The sequence below is a fragment of the Leucopleurus acutus genome (genome assembly GCF_964270905.1).
Source record: "Leucopleurus acutus genome assembly, chromosome: 14".
NCBI classification, from domain to species: domain Eukaryota; kingdom Metazoa; phylum Chordata; class Mammalia; order Artiodactyla; family Delphinidae; genus Leucopleurus; species Leucopleurus acutus.
This window is the reverse complement of record NC_139156.1, coordinates 73,661,514-73,679,156: the sequence shown is the minus strand read 5'-3', so window position 1 is coordinate 73,679,156 and position 17,643 is coordinate 73,661,514. Positions and strand designations below refer to the sequence as shown.

Sequence of the window (17,643 nt, the reverse complement as noted above, 5' to 3'; positions counted from 1 at the left end):
ACATATTTGCTTTGATTTTTAATTTCTTATTTGTCTTTGTCTTTGAACAAGTATTCTCTGAAGTACTGTTGGCCCAACTGTATATATGTGAACAGTTCTGAACTTGAGAATTCAGTAATTGTTATTTGTCTTTGGAAAATATTTTTGTGAATATTGGTGGCTTTTTGTTTTGAGGTTTTACCTTCATCATATATTTTACTTCAGTAACAATATGCCATGGTTTATATTTTAGTAGCTAGGAAGCTGAGAGGATATTTAAGATTCGTCACCTAAACTCCTAAAAGTGGGCAGTAAAATAGGAAATATTAAATAAAGTGGTGTGGATTGGAGACTTGTACTGATTAGTATGAACATAGGAGAATTTTGGAAATAGGACTTGCAAAAACTTTCATGTTTCCGTGTCTTTCTTATATGTTCTTTCCAAGCTGTCTAAACTAGTGGTTAAGTTTTTAATTACAGTTGCAAAATGAAAATTCCTAAAATTTCCTGAGGAATCATTTATAATATTTAGCAGATATGACCTAGTTTAACTTTCAGAAGTCTAGCTTCAAACGCCTTTGCTGTATTTTCTAATTTATAAGTATCATTGAGAGACTCTGCTGTGAAAAATATAACTTGTAGAGATGTGATGAGTTTCTGCTAAATTTGCTGTCATTGATTTCCAGGTTTTAGAATTTCTCTTGTGGCCATAACGATCTAAGCTGATAGTTTGCCTTTTTTTTTTTTTTTGAGAGGAACAGTGAAGTGATGGCAAAGTGAATACATCTCATTTTAATTCTTGCCTTTCTCTTTTCAAGTGTTATCCTCTCACAAGCTGCGGAGCGCATCTGTCCTCACTAGGAAGTTACCATGCTGCTATGCCGTACATTCCTAATACTCCTTACAAGTGAGGGAAAACAAACAGATCAAGTGTCACATCGCATGTAAAAGTTTTTCTAAAAAGCCAGGAATAAGAGCTTATCACATTGTTGTTTATCTTCTCTCGTTCTCGGGGTGATGCTAACAGTCCAATAGAAGTTTCCCGTTGAAAGACAGACACTAGCATAATAAAGCAAATCAGAGACGTTTTAATATAGTTTATATTAAAACCATAGTGAGAAAGAAGAGAAGTTGTTTGCACTTGTTGGCCCAGTCCGGGCAAGGGAAATGCAGAGCTCACCCCAGTAGATGTGAGAAGGCTCTGGGGTTTCGGTTGCTTCAAGTCACTGCGCCAGCCGTGATGTGTCCTTGGTGCTGTTACAAAAACCAACGCCGTCAGCTTTAACGGAGGGATGGAAAGGTTCTACAGACCTGAATCCGTTATGCCGTCCCACTTACTATCATTTCCTCCTCACAACTCTGTGTGTGGGACACCTCCTTTGTTCCAGAGATTGAGGATTCAGAAAATTAAAGTTGCTTCTCTTAACGTCAGTTCCTAGCCGAACAAGCAGGGGCGACTGCCCAAAACCTGTGCCAAAGTCTGGAGGGCTGTGCTGGGTGATCCAAGGGGAGTGGGCTGTGCAGTGTAGAGGAGGAGGGGTAAGTGCTTGAGAGAGATCGGGAAGCAGATACCGGTCACTCTAGCGAAATCCAGAGTCATCTAACACCTGTATTCTAAGATGCAGTGAACAGTATGTTCTGCAGAGGATATAAAAAGGGGACACAGTGTGTCCCATCAGATCAAGGAGCCTGCAGACTTCACGAGAACGGTAGGTGTGTGGATGATAGCGGAGCCTGTGACAGGGCTCGTCGGGGATCAACGGGGATACGTATACTTCGTGCTGGAGGGACCTGATGAATCGTGACATTTGGGTTGGCCTTAGGTGGTGCAGATTGACCAGGTGGAGCTGAAAGGAGGAACAGTGCAGTGTCTGATGGCTTCAGGCACAGAGGCGTGGAGATGGGAGGTCGTAGGACATGCTGGTGTAATGGTGAGTGTCCAGGCTGGGCTGTAGTGCAGGTTATATACAGGGAAAGAAGGGAAGTGAAAGAGAAATGGCTGGGTGTGGTCCCAACCACGAGGGCTTTGGAGAGTACAGCCAACAGTCCATGCTTTTAATTCTGTAAGGTTGGAGAACCGTTGGAGGTTTGTGATGAGAAAGGTGGTTTGAAGAGAATTATTTTAACAGCTAACTTCTGCTGTGTGAGAAAGTACACTTTCTGTCACTAAAAGTGTGGCAGTCTTGATGACAGTTTGGGAGGCGTGTTCTACAGAGAAGGCATCCTGGGAGTAGGAAGTTTTAGAATCTGTGGTCACCTACACGGCTCGGACTTTGGTGTCATCTCCACTGCAACTGGGCTCTGTAAGATGTGCCCGGCCCAGTGGGGACCCTCAGTGAACCTTGATGAAGGACAGGAAGGAAGGCTAGAAGTCTGTTCCATTCCAGGTGTGAAGTTCTTTGATAGAATTCTAGGAGTTCTTCTGAAATAAGATTTCATGTCATCTGTTGAATGAAGATCTATTTCTGTAGCAGAATGATAAAAGGATTTTTACTCTAATAAAATATATAGGAGTTTCAAAGAAAGAGAACTTGATTCAGTTGTGTCTTCTTTCACAGACCTTCCATTCTTTGTTACTATTTTCTCCTGTGTCTCATGATAACTGAAAGAAAGTAATGCTGAACACAAATTTGGTGTCATCTTATTGGTTAGCATTCATGTGTTAAATATTCCTGAAACTGTATTCTAAAATTTTACCAAAGCATATGTACACATTCTTTGAATGCGATTCCAGGTAGGTTCACAGGCCCCCACAAGGGTAATCCATCGGCCTCCCCTCCCTAATAAGAAACTCCAACTTTAGAATGAGGCCGTGGTTTACAGAAATCCCACTTCCGTAGATTTGAAGTTGGCACAAAAACAGATGCATGTATGTATTTAAAACAGTGGTTTTGGTGGAGGAACATGTAAACAAATGCCTTTAGAGGTAAAAGTTGTATAGAAGCCAAGGAAATACTAAAGAAAGTTTTAAGTGCTGCTGAATCCACACATATTTCTCAAAGGTCTGATAAACATTGCAGCACATTTATCAAGGAACATCACAAGGTGCCAAGATACTTCCAGTAATGTACCGGAGTAAACATGACCATGTGGTGAAAATGCATTGGCAGAGCCGGTGGGCAGGGAGAGAGAGAGAGACAGAGACAGAGACAGAAATGGGGGTAGGGTGGGGAGAGAGAGGGAAGAGGAAAGAAAAAGAAAATAAAGAGAAAACTGTATTATGGTTCTACTGTAGTTGTAAAATTGACTTGGGTTGAACAATCAGAAGTCAGTCTTTTCAAAACAATGTCTGCGAAGATCTGAGGAATATGGCTTTTAACCTACGTAAGGCATGGAGCCCGCCCACTAAGAGTTAGTGCTTTTGTGGAGAAAGAGGCAGCCCAGGTACTGAATGCGGGGTTCTCCACCACCCCAGGACTTGGTGGGGCAGGTGTTCTATCAGTCTTGGTCTGAGGGGAAACAGAATGAACTCCAGATGCTTTAAATGAACTTGAATGAAGGAGCTACTTAGAGTAGACGGAGTCAAGGGTTAAATGCCAAGGCACAGAAACTGGCAACAGCTGGAAGCCATGAGCGCCCAGGGGCTGAAGGGGCAAGGGGAGGACCGAGTAGGGCAGGAGCCCCGTGAGAAGGGGACCATGACGAGAGGCTGCTCAGCGCGGCCCTGGCCATGGAGCCAGGCAGCGACTGCCACAGGCGCTGGGTCAGCGTCCCAGGCGCGAAGCAGTGGGGAGGAGAGACAGAGCGCAGGCCCGGGCGGGGCAAGTGGAGCATATCCACGTCCCATTTCCAACTCTTTGACTTCTCTCCTGAGAAGACAAAGTGTTACTGCCATGCTGGTGAAACTCTTTGTCTGGAGGACACTGTCCTTTGAGGTTATTGTTTACTTATATTAATGGGTGGTTTAATCACCCCTGAGAATGATGTGTCCTTGCTTGGTGGAGGACATGGGAGAATTCTTTCAGGAAAGAGCACTATACTCCCACTACCAGGATTGCTCGTTTCCATTTATTTTGGAAACAATTGCTGAAGAAAAAGAGAGATGTGGCCATAATTGTTTGAAGGAATTCCATGTGTCGTTAGCGGTGGCCATAAACATATGGGCTTCGCCCGACTCTCTGGATGCTGTTCCAGCTGTGTCTTTCAACTGCAGTCAACCCTCTCATCATATTCTTGCTTCAGTTTCACAGGGGAAGTCTGTGCTCAGAGCCAAAGTACGCTGATAAAATATTAAGGGTAATGGCACAAAGTTCAGAAAATGCCTGGCAAGAAGCCTGTCGCAGAATTGTAAAGGAGAAAGAAGGAACTTTTCTAATTGAGAAAGCACTTTGTTGTTATCATTAACATTTTTAAAGCTCTCAGTTTTTAAGAGAATTCTTTTGAAACGTTGTGCTTGGAAAACAGGGAGCTCTGACTTAAATACATTTTGTTTTACAGTATAAGGATCTAATTGGAGCAAATAGATTTCAGATTTTACTGATACAGATAACCTTTTAAGGTATGAGTATTTTTCCACATTATAAATGTATATTTCTTCATGGAAGAAAATACAGAAAAGTTGGAAGCATAAAATGAAATAAAAATTACCGGTGACCCTGTTACTTAGAAGTAATCACTATCGATTTGGTTGTTTTCCTTTTTATTCCACTGAATATATGTGTATGTTAAAACATGAAATTATGGTATTATGAGTCTTTGTTAATATTTCTGTTGCGGGAAGGGGGACCCCTTCCAGGGCCCAAGAGTGAGCTCTTGTTTAACACTCGGAAATGAATGGTCCGAGGAGACACACGTGTTGACAAAGCAAGAGACCTTATTGGGAAGGGGCGCCCGGGTGGAGAGCAGGAGGGTAAGGGAACCCAGGAGGACTGCTCTGTCATGTGGTTCGCAGTCTCGGGTTTTATGGTGATGGGATTAGTTTCCAGGTTGTCTCTGGCCAATCATTCTGATTCAGGGTCCTTCGTGGTGGTGCACGCATCATCACTCAGCCAAGGCGGATTCCAGTGAGAAGGATTCTGGGAGCTTGGTAGGACATATGGACTGGAGTCTCCTATTTCCTTTTGACCTTTCCTGAATTCTTCCAGTTGGTGGTAGCTTGTTAGTTCCACATTCCTTACCAGGACATCCTGTTTTAAGATAACTCATGCAAGTGGTTACTGTGGTACCTGGCCAGGGTGGGCGGTTTCAATCAGTGTTTCCCCTAGCATTTCCAAATTGCTCTCCAGGCATTTTGCATCAATTTTTATTTCCATCAAAATTATGTTAGTTTGTCTAACTAAATCCTTATTAGACTTAAAATTTCAAAAATCTTTCCCAATTTTATAAATAAAATATTATTTAGTAAGGTTGAATTTTATTCATGTTCATACATTTATTGGCTATTTTTCTATTAAATTATTTATCCACATCTTTTGCCCATTTTCCTGTGGGACAATTAGTGTTGTTTTTGTTTGTTTTTTCCCCCTTGCTCTAGAGGACCTCTTTGTACGGAAACAAATTAAGAAGATCAAATTTCTTGTTAGAAAAAATAGGACATATTGGTCACCCTTATCAGACGATGTTTATCTTCTGTGATTTTTGGGGAGAAGGCCCTACATTCTTGCTCTCAAAACGCAAGCCAGTTTTAAAATACTGAACTTTCAACTTTTTCATCAATTAAGATATTTAAGCAGGAGTATTACCTTTGGATAAATGTTTAGTGAATCCTGATTTAGAAATTGTTGGGCCTCAAGGTAAGTTTAGATATTTTTATTAAGAATAATAAAGGACCATTTTAAAGTTATTTGATAATTGAAATTATATTTCCCCCCGGAAGATAGAAATCTCTTAGGACTGAGAGATTAAGACCCTTGGTTCCTACTTACTTGAGAAACAGTTACCAAAAAGGTATGAGAAAAACAAGCACTATACAGAATGATCCTGAGTTGTAGACAGGGGTATGACTGTTGTTTCAATGTGTGTGCATAAAAAACTAACAATCAGCTGTTCAGCTTGTCTGTAGAAGGTGGGAAGAAGAAGAAGGGATTGGTAGATAGGCATTTTCCAGATAATTTTCTTTCAAGCTTATTTACCAAATATTAGGTTCTTTCAGTTTGTGTGAGAATTACTTTCTCGAGATCATGAACAAGGTTGAAACAGTCTTTAACCCCCAGAGTTGTATGAACCCTTAATTAACTTCCCTTCAGTGCATTCTGTGAAACTTCCTCACTAGATCTTACAACACAGATGAGAAAGGTGGAGAATTTTAATGCCACCCTCAAGCTGGTAAGTTATTTTTAGAACTGAACTCCGAAGAGTTTTGCTGTTTTTTATGTAAACCCTTAACTGTGCCTCAAATATCTTCATAAGACCGTTTCTGTTTTTTAAATTCCTCCTCTCAGTAGGCCAGAAGTAAAACAAAGAGACCATGTATGTGGTGTGACAGGGTCACATCTTCATTTACGGGACTTCCCTCATGTACTGTGGGTGAACTCCTCAATGCGTGGTTACTTTTCTGTGACTGCAACTAGCAGCTATGTGTTAAGACTGCACGAATGGTCCCAGCTGTTGTAAGATGGAACAGTCTGCCCTGGCCACAGATTACAGAGTTTTGGGTTTTAGACCACAGGCAGTACCGCTGGGACCTGCCATGTACACTGTGATCATCAGTATTCCTTGGAGAGAGAATGAAGATTAGTCACTTCTGGCTCTGAGAAATTCTTGCATAACTTCCTTTTATCTCAATGCAGTTTCCTGGGGATGCTTTATCCTGCCACAAGCCTCCGTCTCCACTTCAGTGCTCCCTCTTCTATCAAATGGACCACTGAGTATCGGACTGGAACTCGAGTTGCACTCCAGAGGGCCGGTGTTCAGTCCAGCTCTCTTTTACATGCCCCTTCCTCCTCCCGGGTCTTTGCATTATTGCTTTGGTCATGCCCTGCGGCTCGGGCTTTGTTCCTGCTGTCACAAGAGTTGTCCGTACAAATGTGGACGTTCTCTCTCGGAGTAACCAAGAACTGCTCATGCGTGCTGTAGACCTGTTATGTACCAACGCTTCACACGATTCCAGATCTCTTCCTGGCACTTAGTTTCCTTTCCTCTGTCTTCTCAGAGTCCTCTTACTTACTTCTGAAGTATAGAGCTCGGATGCCAAAGGCTTCAGGAAACTAATTGAGTTAGGCTTTGTGTTTTTAACTTTCTTTTTTTACCCTCCATATTCCAAAGTGAGATTTCTCTTGTGCTTTGGATTTTTTCTCCCTCGCTCTACCTGAACAGCAACTCTGCAGTTACGCGTGCAGTTCAGATTACACTGCGTAAGATAAGGGGGTTGATAAAACAAGGTCAGTAACCCTTTCCCGGTGCTCAGCCTCCTCAAATACATCTGTCCTTGATTTTCTCATCTCTTATGCTTCGAGCTTGCTTTATACTTTGTTTGCATTTCGTTAGTTTTCTCTGAGATTATTTCTGCGTTTTTACTGAGCTCCTAAAGCTCTCTTTCTGATTAAATAAGTAGCTTTGATAAAGCACATAACAGAAATCTTAACAGAAAGGAAAGAGGTGCCTGGTACACTTCCTTCCTCTCTTATGCCTTATTTACTCTTAAAGTTGAAACATCAGTAGAGAACAATTATAACAGCATTATTGTTGTATTTTGAATTCTTTTATTGCTGATTTTGTTGGAAATGCTGGTGTTTCATCCGCAAAAGCTCTTGTATATCTTCTAGACAGCTTTGGATCTTCTCAGGCTGATAGCTCTTTCCTACCAACTTGATAAAGAGTCCATGTGGTCCATCTTGGTGTGTGAACACACCCTTCCTTGTGTTCAGCAAGAACTTGCTTGAAGTGCTCATTACCACAGTGGTGAGGGCACTTCATTCCAATCATTGCCGAATAGTTGAGCTGAAAAGTGTCTTGAGGAACTTGCCATACGTCCTTGTCTTTTGATTTGCTGTGTCATTCGTGCCACTGTAAAGTCCAGAATGCACTTTCTCTGTTGAGTATTGTTTCATTCTTCCAAATGGCATTTTGATAGGAAGTTGTCTAGGGGCATCATGGTATATAAACTGATGGTGGGTACCAGTGGAAATATTTTTTTCTCGTGAAAACTAGGTTTTTTAATTTAAAATACATTTGCTTTTTCATGTCTCACTGTCCATCCCTCTTCTCTTCTAGTTGAGTAGTAAAGAGATTAATTTTTTGTTTTAAAACAAAGTAAATAAGGATGAGCTTACGCCATATCCTAAAGCAGCATAGTGGGTTTAGGGAATGCCCGCAACAGGTGGGTTTGTTCCTCTTATGCCCAGTTATAATATTTGACTGTTACGGCTGTCCACCAACATTTTGCCTTAAGTACTTAGAGCTTGGGCTTTTCCACCCCCTGTCCAAATATACTCCTTGCTCTTTTATTTTTATTCTAACTCAGTTTATTGGAATTCTTATTGTCAAAGGAGCATTCCTTGAAATAATCTGGAGTCTGTATTACTGGCTACAAAATAAGCTTAAAGTGCATTGATTTCCTGTTACTCTGTTAGGTTCTTTTAAAGTCATTTCCAGTCAGGTTTAATGAGTCAGTTCAGGTTTTCCCTATCTCTTGATAAAATATATATCTTTACTTCAAAAAAAGTGATATTGCTATGTTATTTGACCCGTATCACATTTTTGTCTAAAAAGGAAAGCCTGTTTCTCAAGAAGTTAGAGGGAAACTCTTTAATTTCACAGAAAAATAAGGGCTGTGGCCAGCTGACTGTAAGTTTAGTTCACTTTCGCTGATCAGCAAAGCGACTTTCCAGCCTAAAGGAAAAGTGATCAAAATAGCAGACGTATTGGATGGTGTCTAACTTTGAATGGTGACATGGCTCAGTAGGGTTTGAGGTAGAATCCCATCTCCCTCTGTGGTCGTCACTGCCTTTCTTATATGCCTACAAGCACCTTCTGCTGGAGGTGGCAGTGGGGTGAGCACTGAATTTCACCTGCTTTGATACACAATTCCACATTCCTAGGGTGCACCGAACAAAAGGAAGGCCTGAGCTGCCGTCTGTGAAGCTCATCTTCCTCCACTTAGAAGCAGGTTGCAATTTCAGACACATTTTTGTGGCTCCCTGCATCTTCACGTTCTTGGAAACATTTTAGACGGTGGTGTCTTTGGTGTGAGCCACTTCATGAGATACCAAAAAAAAGGGAAAATACACCTGTTTATGAGGTTAGTTTTAGTTAAGAACCCGATAGTACTGCTTTACACCAAAGAAATACAGATTTATAAGACAGTGTAAAAATGATCCGATCAAACTCCCTCATTTTTTTTTTTTTTTTTTTGGAAGAAGGTGTACTCCAGAGATTCAGTGATCTTTCCAAGGTAACAAAGCTTGTTTATGCTGAATCGGAATTCAGAACTTAGTATCATGGCAGTAGAATCCACGTATTCTCCCCACAACATGAAGGTAATCTGTAGCCTAGGTAGAAGATACTGAAACTTAATCCCTTCTCTGTGGTATCTGCTCTCTTTTCCTAGCATCTCCCTATGTGATCCAAGTCAGCCAGTGCCCTTGAGATGTGTGGGGATTTTTGAGACGATGTATATTGGCTGTTCGACAGAATTCCTACTCTAAAGCCAGAGTCTTCCTTACATAAAACATTTGGCCATACTACTTGCCAGCGGAGGATATAGTCCCAGTGGTTGGAGGGAATTTCGGAGGAAGTTGAAATTCTCTGCCTGTCAACACTGACCACTCCTAACAGTGTTGACAGACCTGGCCCCAGCCTGTCCTTGGTTAGACAGGTTTAAAGGCTAAGACTCTTTAGGAAGAACATGAAATAAAAGTGAAAAGAGTTCCAAGCCAGGAGAAAGTGAATTCTGTCCAGTGGTCTCTTCTTAATGGATTTAAGGCCAGTTTGACACTTTTGTTTATATGCATAAATGTACCAAAAGCCATCCTGATTTTAGGCCATGATACGGAACTTTTCCCCATAAACAAAAAAACCAATTTTAATATGATATGATGTCTTTTGTTTTGGGGTGTTGAGGGTGGGAGGAGTGAGTTTAGTCAAACAAGGGATTTTCTATTATTTTCTCTCTCCAAGAGAACATGCTGAGAATGAAAGCATTGCTTTGAATTTTTCTGAGGCAGGAAAGTAGTTACAAATAGATCATTGGTGAAACATTGATGGCTTAAATTCATCATGCGTCAGTAGTATCTTACTTTCTGTAGCATAATAAATACAATGAAATGCCTAACATGAGTATTCTCTATAGATTTTTGCTGTGGGATAGGAATGAAACGGAAAGGATATTTAATCTTGAGGAGAGAAGGCAAAGACAATAAAATATTCACTAATGCTTCCAGGAATGGGAATGTTTCCAAGGATAGAAAACCAGACCAGAGTTTGAAGAGATAATCTTTTAAAACCATAATTTAAGCTCGTATAAACATCCCAACTCTTTGAAATATTTATCTTTCTGACAATACGGTTTTTAGCATGTTCTTATGAAAACATTTGTTGCCTTACCAAGTCCTTATGAATTTCCACATGGAGTCATAAAAAAACCTCTTTTCGCCCAAAGGTTTAGCTCTTTTGCAGGGTACACATATAAAATACCCATATCATACCCATGTCCGTACAGCTTCATATTACTTATTGAAGGTTGGATCACTGTCTGGTCTTCATAGGATGACACCAGAGAGATGAGAGCAGGTTGATGGGACAGGAATCTAAAAACCCAAAATCTGGATGAATATCTGACAGTTCTCTGTATTTTTATAGAGGTACTGAAATCAGAATATTTGAAATTAAAACTATTGGGAATATTTTGGGAAGTGCAGGACATACGGTCACCTTGGTTGTGAGGTTTAGCTCTTTCCACAGATTTGGATCTCCTCCCTCTGTATTTTGCCATCTCCAAAAATAGGGGCGCCATCAATCTAGTCCACAACAGTTTACTGAGTATCTACTACTTATTTTGAACTGTGGAAGTTACAAAACCAGTTAAGACAATTCCTGTGTTCAGAGAGCTTGAGGGTTGATTCAACAGCGGTCAATATTATTTTTAGAGCAATGTCTTAAAACTTTCATGCCCAAATCAGAGTTGTCCTTCAAAGCAATTAGTTTTGGGGAGGAGGAGACTGCATACTTATTTCCTGTTTCTCCACCATCTTCTAACAGTTCTTTTCCTTGTTTTTATGTTTATTAATATAGTTCATACTTTGATTTTTCATCTCTCCATCAAGTATTTCCAGAATGGGTCTGAATGAAACCTTAGTCCCTTGTGGTGCTACATGGACAAGCTTGAAGGGTAAACTGTAGCACTTATTGAAAGCAGAGAACAGTGTTTCAGGATTTGAGATGAGCGCATTAAATTCAACCTGGAAGAAGAGCCCACTCACATCCTGTAGATACCTTTTAAGCAAGGGCAAAGAGGGAATGAAAACTACAATACTACAGGCTACTTCAGCAATCTAAACTGGAATTTTGTCATGTTTTGTTCTGTACTTACGAGAGTTGATTATTTAAAGCACCAGTTTCCAAAAGAGTGCTGATTTGGGTCCTGGAGACAGTTTGATGCTGTTGGTGACTACTGTCTCTCTCTCGTGTCCATCGATAGTTTATATTTTTGGCCACTAGATGGTGCTGTTTCACCTTGAAATAAAGTGTATACATCTATTTTAATTGAGTCTTTTGCTTTTTATTTTGTTTATTGTTCCTTTGACGCAGAGATGGTGGAAAATCAAATTCCTTCTTAAATTGGATCTGAGGTTTCCTGCCTCTCTACAGATGCATAGGAATTTTAATGTGATTATCCAGCCTGTAAAGTAATAGGTTTTCAGATTATCATACCACTCAGTACATAGTGTTAATTTATTTTGTGAGAAAATACATTTTTTTCCTATAGAAGCATTTTATGTTATATATATACTTGGCTGATACGTAAGAGATTACAGTTACACGTTTTATGTGGCTTGATCTGCTGTGTCCTATTCTTGATTTAGGAATCACTTGGGAAAACAACAAAATGCTGATTGCCAGGTCCTGGAGACCCAGGAACCTATATTTTAGTAAGTGCTCCAAGTGAGTCTGATGAGCAGACATGTGAGTCTGGACTACAGCAGCACCAAGCTCTAATCTCCCACTGCAGCAGTGAGCATTTCTGGTAGACATTAATGTCAGAGCCTACAGTAATTCAAACCAAAGTTCAAGAGAGTTGAGACCAAAATTTTGAATGTAGACAGCTCTTTATGTAAATATTGCCTCTAGGAGCCATAATGGATATAATAAGAATTATTAAAGAGAATGTTTGGTTACTTAAGTATGCTAAGGTTGGCGAGAGTCTTGCACAGAAAAGGCGGTCCCTGTTAGGACGCCTGAAGGAGCGAGCGGACGCCACATCATGCAGCAATAGCGCGGAGGCTCTCCCAGCTTGTGGTGGTTGGACAGCCATTTTGCCCTACGTTTACTTAGCCCCTCGCCTCGTAATACCTGATGCTTAAACACTTTAGAAAGTTTTAACCAGCATTAAGGTCTTTGATCTTCACAACATCCCTTTGACAGGGCAACTGTCAGAAGAGGGATTAAAGAACAGACTAAGGAAAAGTGCCTGAGCCAGGAGCAGCCACCAGGAGACACAGTCTGGGGAGAGGCCGGGGGCCGGAGGTGAGGGCACCGTCTCCGATTAGGCCCTGCTGCTGGGAGGCCTCCCCAGGAGGCCAGACGTTCCCGAACTCTGAGGCTCCACGTGCACTCTTGTTGACGAGGATTGCCCCATCCTGTCCTAAGAACGGGGAGCTTTAGAAAATGGTTTCCTCCCTCTTCCCATCCTTCATCCCTTTCTCTGTCTCTCTCCCTCCCTCTATCTTCCAATCACACCTTATGGGTCACGGCCTTGAGGACTGTGAGGTAGAGATGGGTAGGTTAAATCACAATATGAGGATGCACGTGTAGTTCGATAAAATCTACACCAGGTGAGTTTACTTTCTTATCCTAGTTTGTCCTGGTTTAGAAGGACTCAGGCAGAACTGCTTGCTAATTGTGAAAGTTGCTCAGCAAACACTGGCTGACTCTGTCGTTGACTTGAGTCTATGAAGTGTACTCAGCAGAGAAGGCAGTACGTTGTAAGCAGTCAGTAAGCTTGGCGTTACTAACGATGGTGGTGGAGATGATGATGCATTCTCTGTTACTCAGCTTTCTCACTAAAGCTAATCGCATAGAACGTTCAGCTTACCCCCCAGGATGGTCTTGGTCTCTGTCAGGCTGACCTGTGGGGTAATAAAACACTCAGATAGTTGGGGGGACTTGAAAACCTGATTCAAGAGAGAACCCAAGAGGCACGTCCCCACGCAGGCGTTGGCTCTGATGTTTCCTACTCCTGGAAGATCAGAGCTTGGCCAGCTGCCTCCCGCCCTTTAAGCCTTCCTTTCTCAGTGTGGCCTGATGCCCCTGCCCCGTCCACAGCTGGTCTTCTCGATCCTTCGTCTTGTTCTCCTTTTCCTTTTTGTCATAATATTTACCCTCTAATATACTAGGTCATTTATTTATTTGATTGATTTTTGCCTCCCTGCACAAGACTGTAAGCTTCATGCAGACAAGGGTCTTTTTTTGTCACTAACATATCCCCCAGCCCCTGGAATAGTGCCTGGTACATAGTAGAGGTTCAGAAAATATTTGCTGAATGAATGAACGCTTTCCTGTGCAACATTCCCTGGCACTAATAAGCAATAGACATAGCAGACATTTAGTCAGGTAGTACTAATTCTGAATAAATATTCAATATTCCTGAATGAAGATTAAGGGTTTTTTTTCTATTAACCTCGATTGGTAAGAATATCTTCTAAATTATCACATGGTTTAAAGTATGAATCCAGAGTTGGAAGACATTGGATTACAGTAAACAAGCCCTGAATGGTTTTCTGGGGCAAGTTAGGGGCAAGTTACTAAACTGCTCTGTGCCTTAGTTTCCTCTGTAAAAAACCTCACAAAACTGTGGTGTAGAGTAAATGAGTCCATGCATTTCAAGCCTTAGAACAGGACCTGGAATGTAGCAAGAGATGAATTAATAAACTGAATTTATAGATTCTTTACTCGTTTAAAAATAATTATATGGGGCTTCCCTGGTGGCGCAGTGGTTGAGAGTCTGCCTGCCGATGCAGGGGACACGGGTTCATGCCCCGGTCCGGGAAGATCCCATATGCTGCGGAGCGGCTGGGCCCGTGAGCCATGGCCGCTGAGCCTGTGCGTCCGGAGCCTGTGCCCCGCAGTGGGAGAGGCCACAACGGTGAGAGGCCCGCGTACTGCAAAAAAAAAAAATAATAATAATAATTATATGATATTTTGCAATTAAATTTAAATAGGTCAGCCAGTGTTCAGAAGGAAAAAAAGCATCAATAAATGCACGGTTTGGGTATTTTCCATATTCCTGTTTTTATTACAGTGACAACACACCTAGAATGAATCAAATATTAAATTTATTATGTAATCTCTTTTCTTATAGTGTAACAGCAGTTTTAAGACAGAGCCTGGGAGTTTCATATGAGTCCTTCGTTTTTGATTTCTTACAGATCCTCATATTAAGGTTTCTGGAAAGAAAGAAGATGTTAAGGAAGCCAAGGAAATGATCATGTCTGTCTTAGACACAAAAGTAAGTGAATGTTAAGGACACTCAGATGTCAGAACCTTGTCTCTGCAAGGGCTACTTCATGCTGTTGTGAAAGAACCATTTGGAGAAGAAAAACCAGGAGAAAGTAATGGTGGGTTTTGAAATAAGCACGTGTGATTCTACAGTGGATTAAAGTTCTGTTTAAAATTTGAATAGGTTCTCTCATGCTGGGTGATTGAATAATATTCTCTCTCCCCCCCCATATAGATATATATTAAAAAATATTGACCCGGATTAGTATAGGACAAGTAATAAAGATTGCAAGAAGTAGCATATTTACCTTTATGATATCGGTAGAAAACCAGAATAATCTTCTGTATAGCTCTGTGTGTGTGATGGCATGAAATTTCACAATTTGTCTTGTACATTCTGTCTCTCTACAAGTATATGTAGAGAGAGACAATAGAGAAATTAAAATATGTAAAAATGTATACTCGTTTGTGAGAATTTATTTTAATAAACACGTCAAAATCACTTACTGTATGCCAGGCACTTAGCTACACCCTTTACAAATATTAATTGGTTTAATCCTTATAACTATCAGCACAGAGATGTTAGGGAATTTGCACAGGATCCAATAGCTGAAAAGTGGGGAGGTGGGATTCAAATCCAGGCTGTCTGGCTCTTAACCACTATGTTTTGCCACCTGGTATTTCACTGAAATGGTTTCTGATCTCTTCCTCTTTATTTCCTTTCCTGTTCCTTTTTTTTGTTGTTTGTTTAATTTTTAAGAAATAGTCACCTTATAATTATTAAATATTTTAGGACATCCAAAAAAGGATATCTTTTTTTCTCTTTTTAGAGGATAAACTAAAAGAAGAACTAAGTTTAAAATCCAAAGTATTTAATGGATATAAGTCTAAAATTTAAGAATTCAGAAAATGTAAACCTATTGATATTTTTAACATCTTGTCGTATTTAACTTTTTAATTTTACTTTGTAAGGACTGAAGAATTTCAATATCAATTTTATAAATGAGAAAACATTTCATCTCAGTCTTTATAATTTTATAACACTGCATTTTCCCAAATTAAATACATGGATTCCAGTCTGACTGTAATTATTCATTATGTTTTAGAATTTTACATTTTGCTTTAATGTAACTAACAAATCTTACACTCTGTATTGGTTTTCTTAAGCCTTTTTACTGCTAGAGATGCATACTTCGTGGTATCTTCCTCACTCTTACTCCTACTGGCAAGAATAATTTATCTACTTTGTAAAATTTGACATACAGTGATAGAGAAGTTGTGAAATGTTTGTAAATACTTTTTTATTCCATTTTGAATTTTATTGTTATTTCTAGTTTTCTATCATTGTTCAACGTTTCTACTAACATACATGTATTCACTCTTGTAATTGTTTTCATCTGTTTTTAGTTATTTGAATTCTGTTTCATGAATAATATCTATTAAAGGAAAAATGAGTAATTTTTTTATAATTATACCTAATTTTACTTAAATACTACTGTCCGAAAAATTATCTTGGTAAAAAGTATATCTTTCTATTTTTTCTGACAAATCTGTCTTTAAATGGAAATTTCTTTTTTATTAGCCAAGGAGAAATAGATAGAAATTGAAAAATTTATAGATTAAGATGATCTTATTAAGAAATGTAAGATTTTCCACTGGGTCACTTTTAGTTAGTCCTATTCCTTTGGGGGAAAAGTGGTTTTTAGGAGTTGTTCCTTCCGTTTTCATGCATCAAGAAATAATACATTATTTCCACGTAGAGCAATCGGGTCACCTTGAAGATGGATGTTTCACATACAGAACATTCTCATGTAATCGGCAAAGGTGGCAACAATATTAAGAAGGTGATGGAAGAAACAGGATGCCACATCCACTTTCCAGATTCCAACAGGAATAATCAAGCAGAAAAAAGCAACCAGGTGCTTTGTCTTTTCACATGAACTTTTATGGGACAAATTAAAGCTTGAATTTTCTGTATGCATAACTTTTTTGGGAGATGAGAGCAAAAGAGTAATCATGAAGATGGCATTTAGTGTGGATTGTATGTCCCTCTCCAAGGAGACTGAAGGTGCTCTTCCTTTTTAAAGAGATGAGTTGTAGATGGGCCATAAATGCTTGATCTCTAAATGGTTTGTAGAAGACAGGGAAGGATATCATGGCAACATAAAACGAAGTCCCTATGAAAGGCTCGGAAGGCATGTGAGTTAGGAAAGGACCTGAAAGCTTGCCTAGTCCAGGCACCTACTGATAGCTGGGATTCTGTCTGCAGCATCGCACAGGTGGTCCTCCAGGCTACACTGGAGCACCTTCTGAGAGGCAATGCATGAGTGTCTGACTTCCTCACAGTGACTGAATTATGGCTCTGTTTTATACACATTTTTTTCTCGTTCTTGTGTTTGGAAACAAATGGAACTCACCTGTCTACATGAAAACGCTGTCAGTACTTGAAGAACAGATGGTGTTCTTTGTGTCATTTGGAAGTTTTCTCTCCTCTAATCACAATATAGAAACTGTGTTGGCCACAAAGATGAATACGATATAGTTTTTTCTCTGTGGGGACTAATGGTGACAGTGGGACACATACATAAAGAACTAGATAGGAAGCCATGGTAAAAAGCAAAAGCAGTAATCAAAATATTTGATGGCTGATACGGCATGGGCACGGCCCATGAGAGAGCACTGTCCTGGAGCCCCACCCCCTTGCCCTAACGCCAAGAGTAATTCTTTAGTTGATGGATCGTAGGAAAGCCTAGGAGATCCCAGGAGAGGGCTGTTGGAGCAGCAGTTTTTTTTGCCAACTAGCATGAAGGAGTTCATTATTTTGAGAACTTAGTGTGGCACTATCATTGCACATCTTGTATTCAGAGAGTTGTTGTAAAAAGGGAGAAAATGCAGTGAACACGAGAAATTGTGAAGAAGGCAGGATGGGCTCCTGGGGGCTGGGAGGTTTTAGCTAAGTCCAGGAGGTGACGTTGTTCAGTTGACACACATCACCAGAGCTTGTTAAAATCCAGATTCTGATTAAGTAGCTCTGGGTTGGTGCCTGAAATCCCTCATCTTTAACAAACTCCC

At 40.3% G+C, this 17,643-nt stretch overlaps 1 protein-coding gene across 1 annotated transcript in view; it reads left to right on the top strand.

Moving 5' to 3' along the window:
* The window catches only part of BICC1 (BicC family RNA binding protein 1), a 302,450-nt gene that overhangs the window by 236,279 nt on the left and 48,528 nt on the right, over positions 1-17,643 (top strand). Inside the window, exons 4-5 of the mRNA XM_082854713.1 lie at positions 14,502-14,581; positions 16,332-16,490. Coding sequence (XP_082710839.1) covers positions 14,502-14,581; positions 16,332-16,490 — 239 coding nt within the window. The remainder of the gene's footprint in view (positions 1-14,501; positions 14,582-16,331; positions 16,491-17,643) is intronic.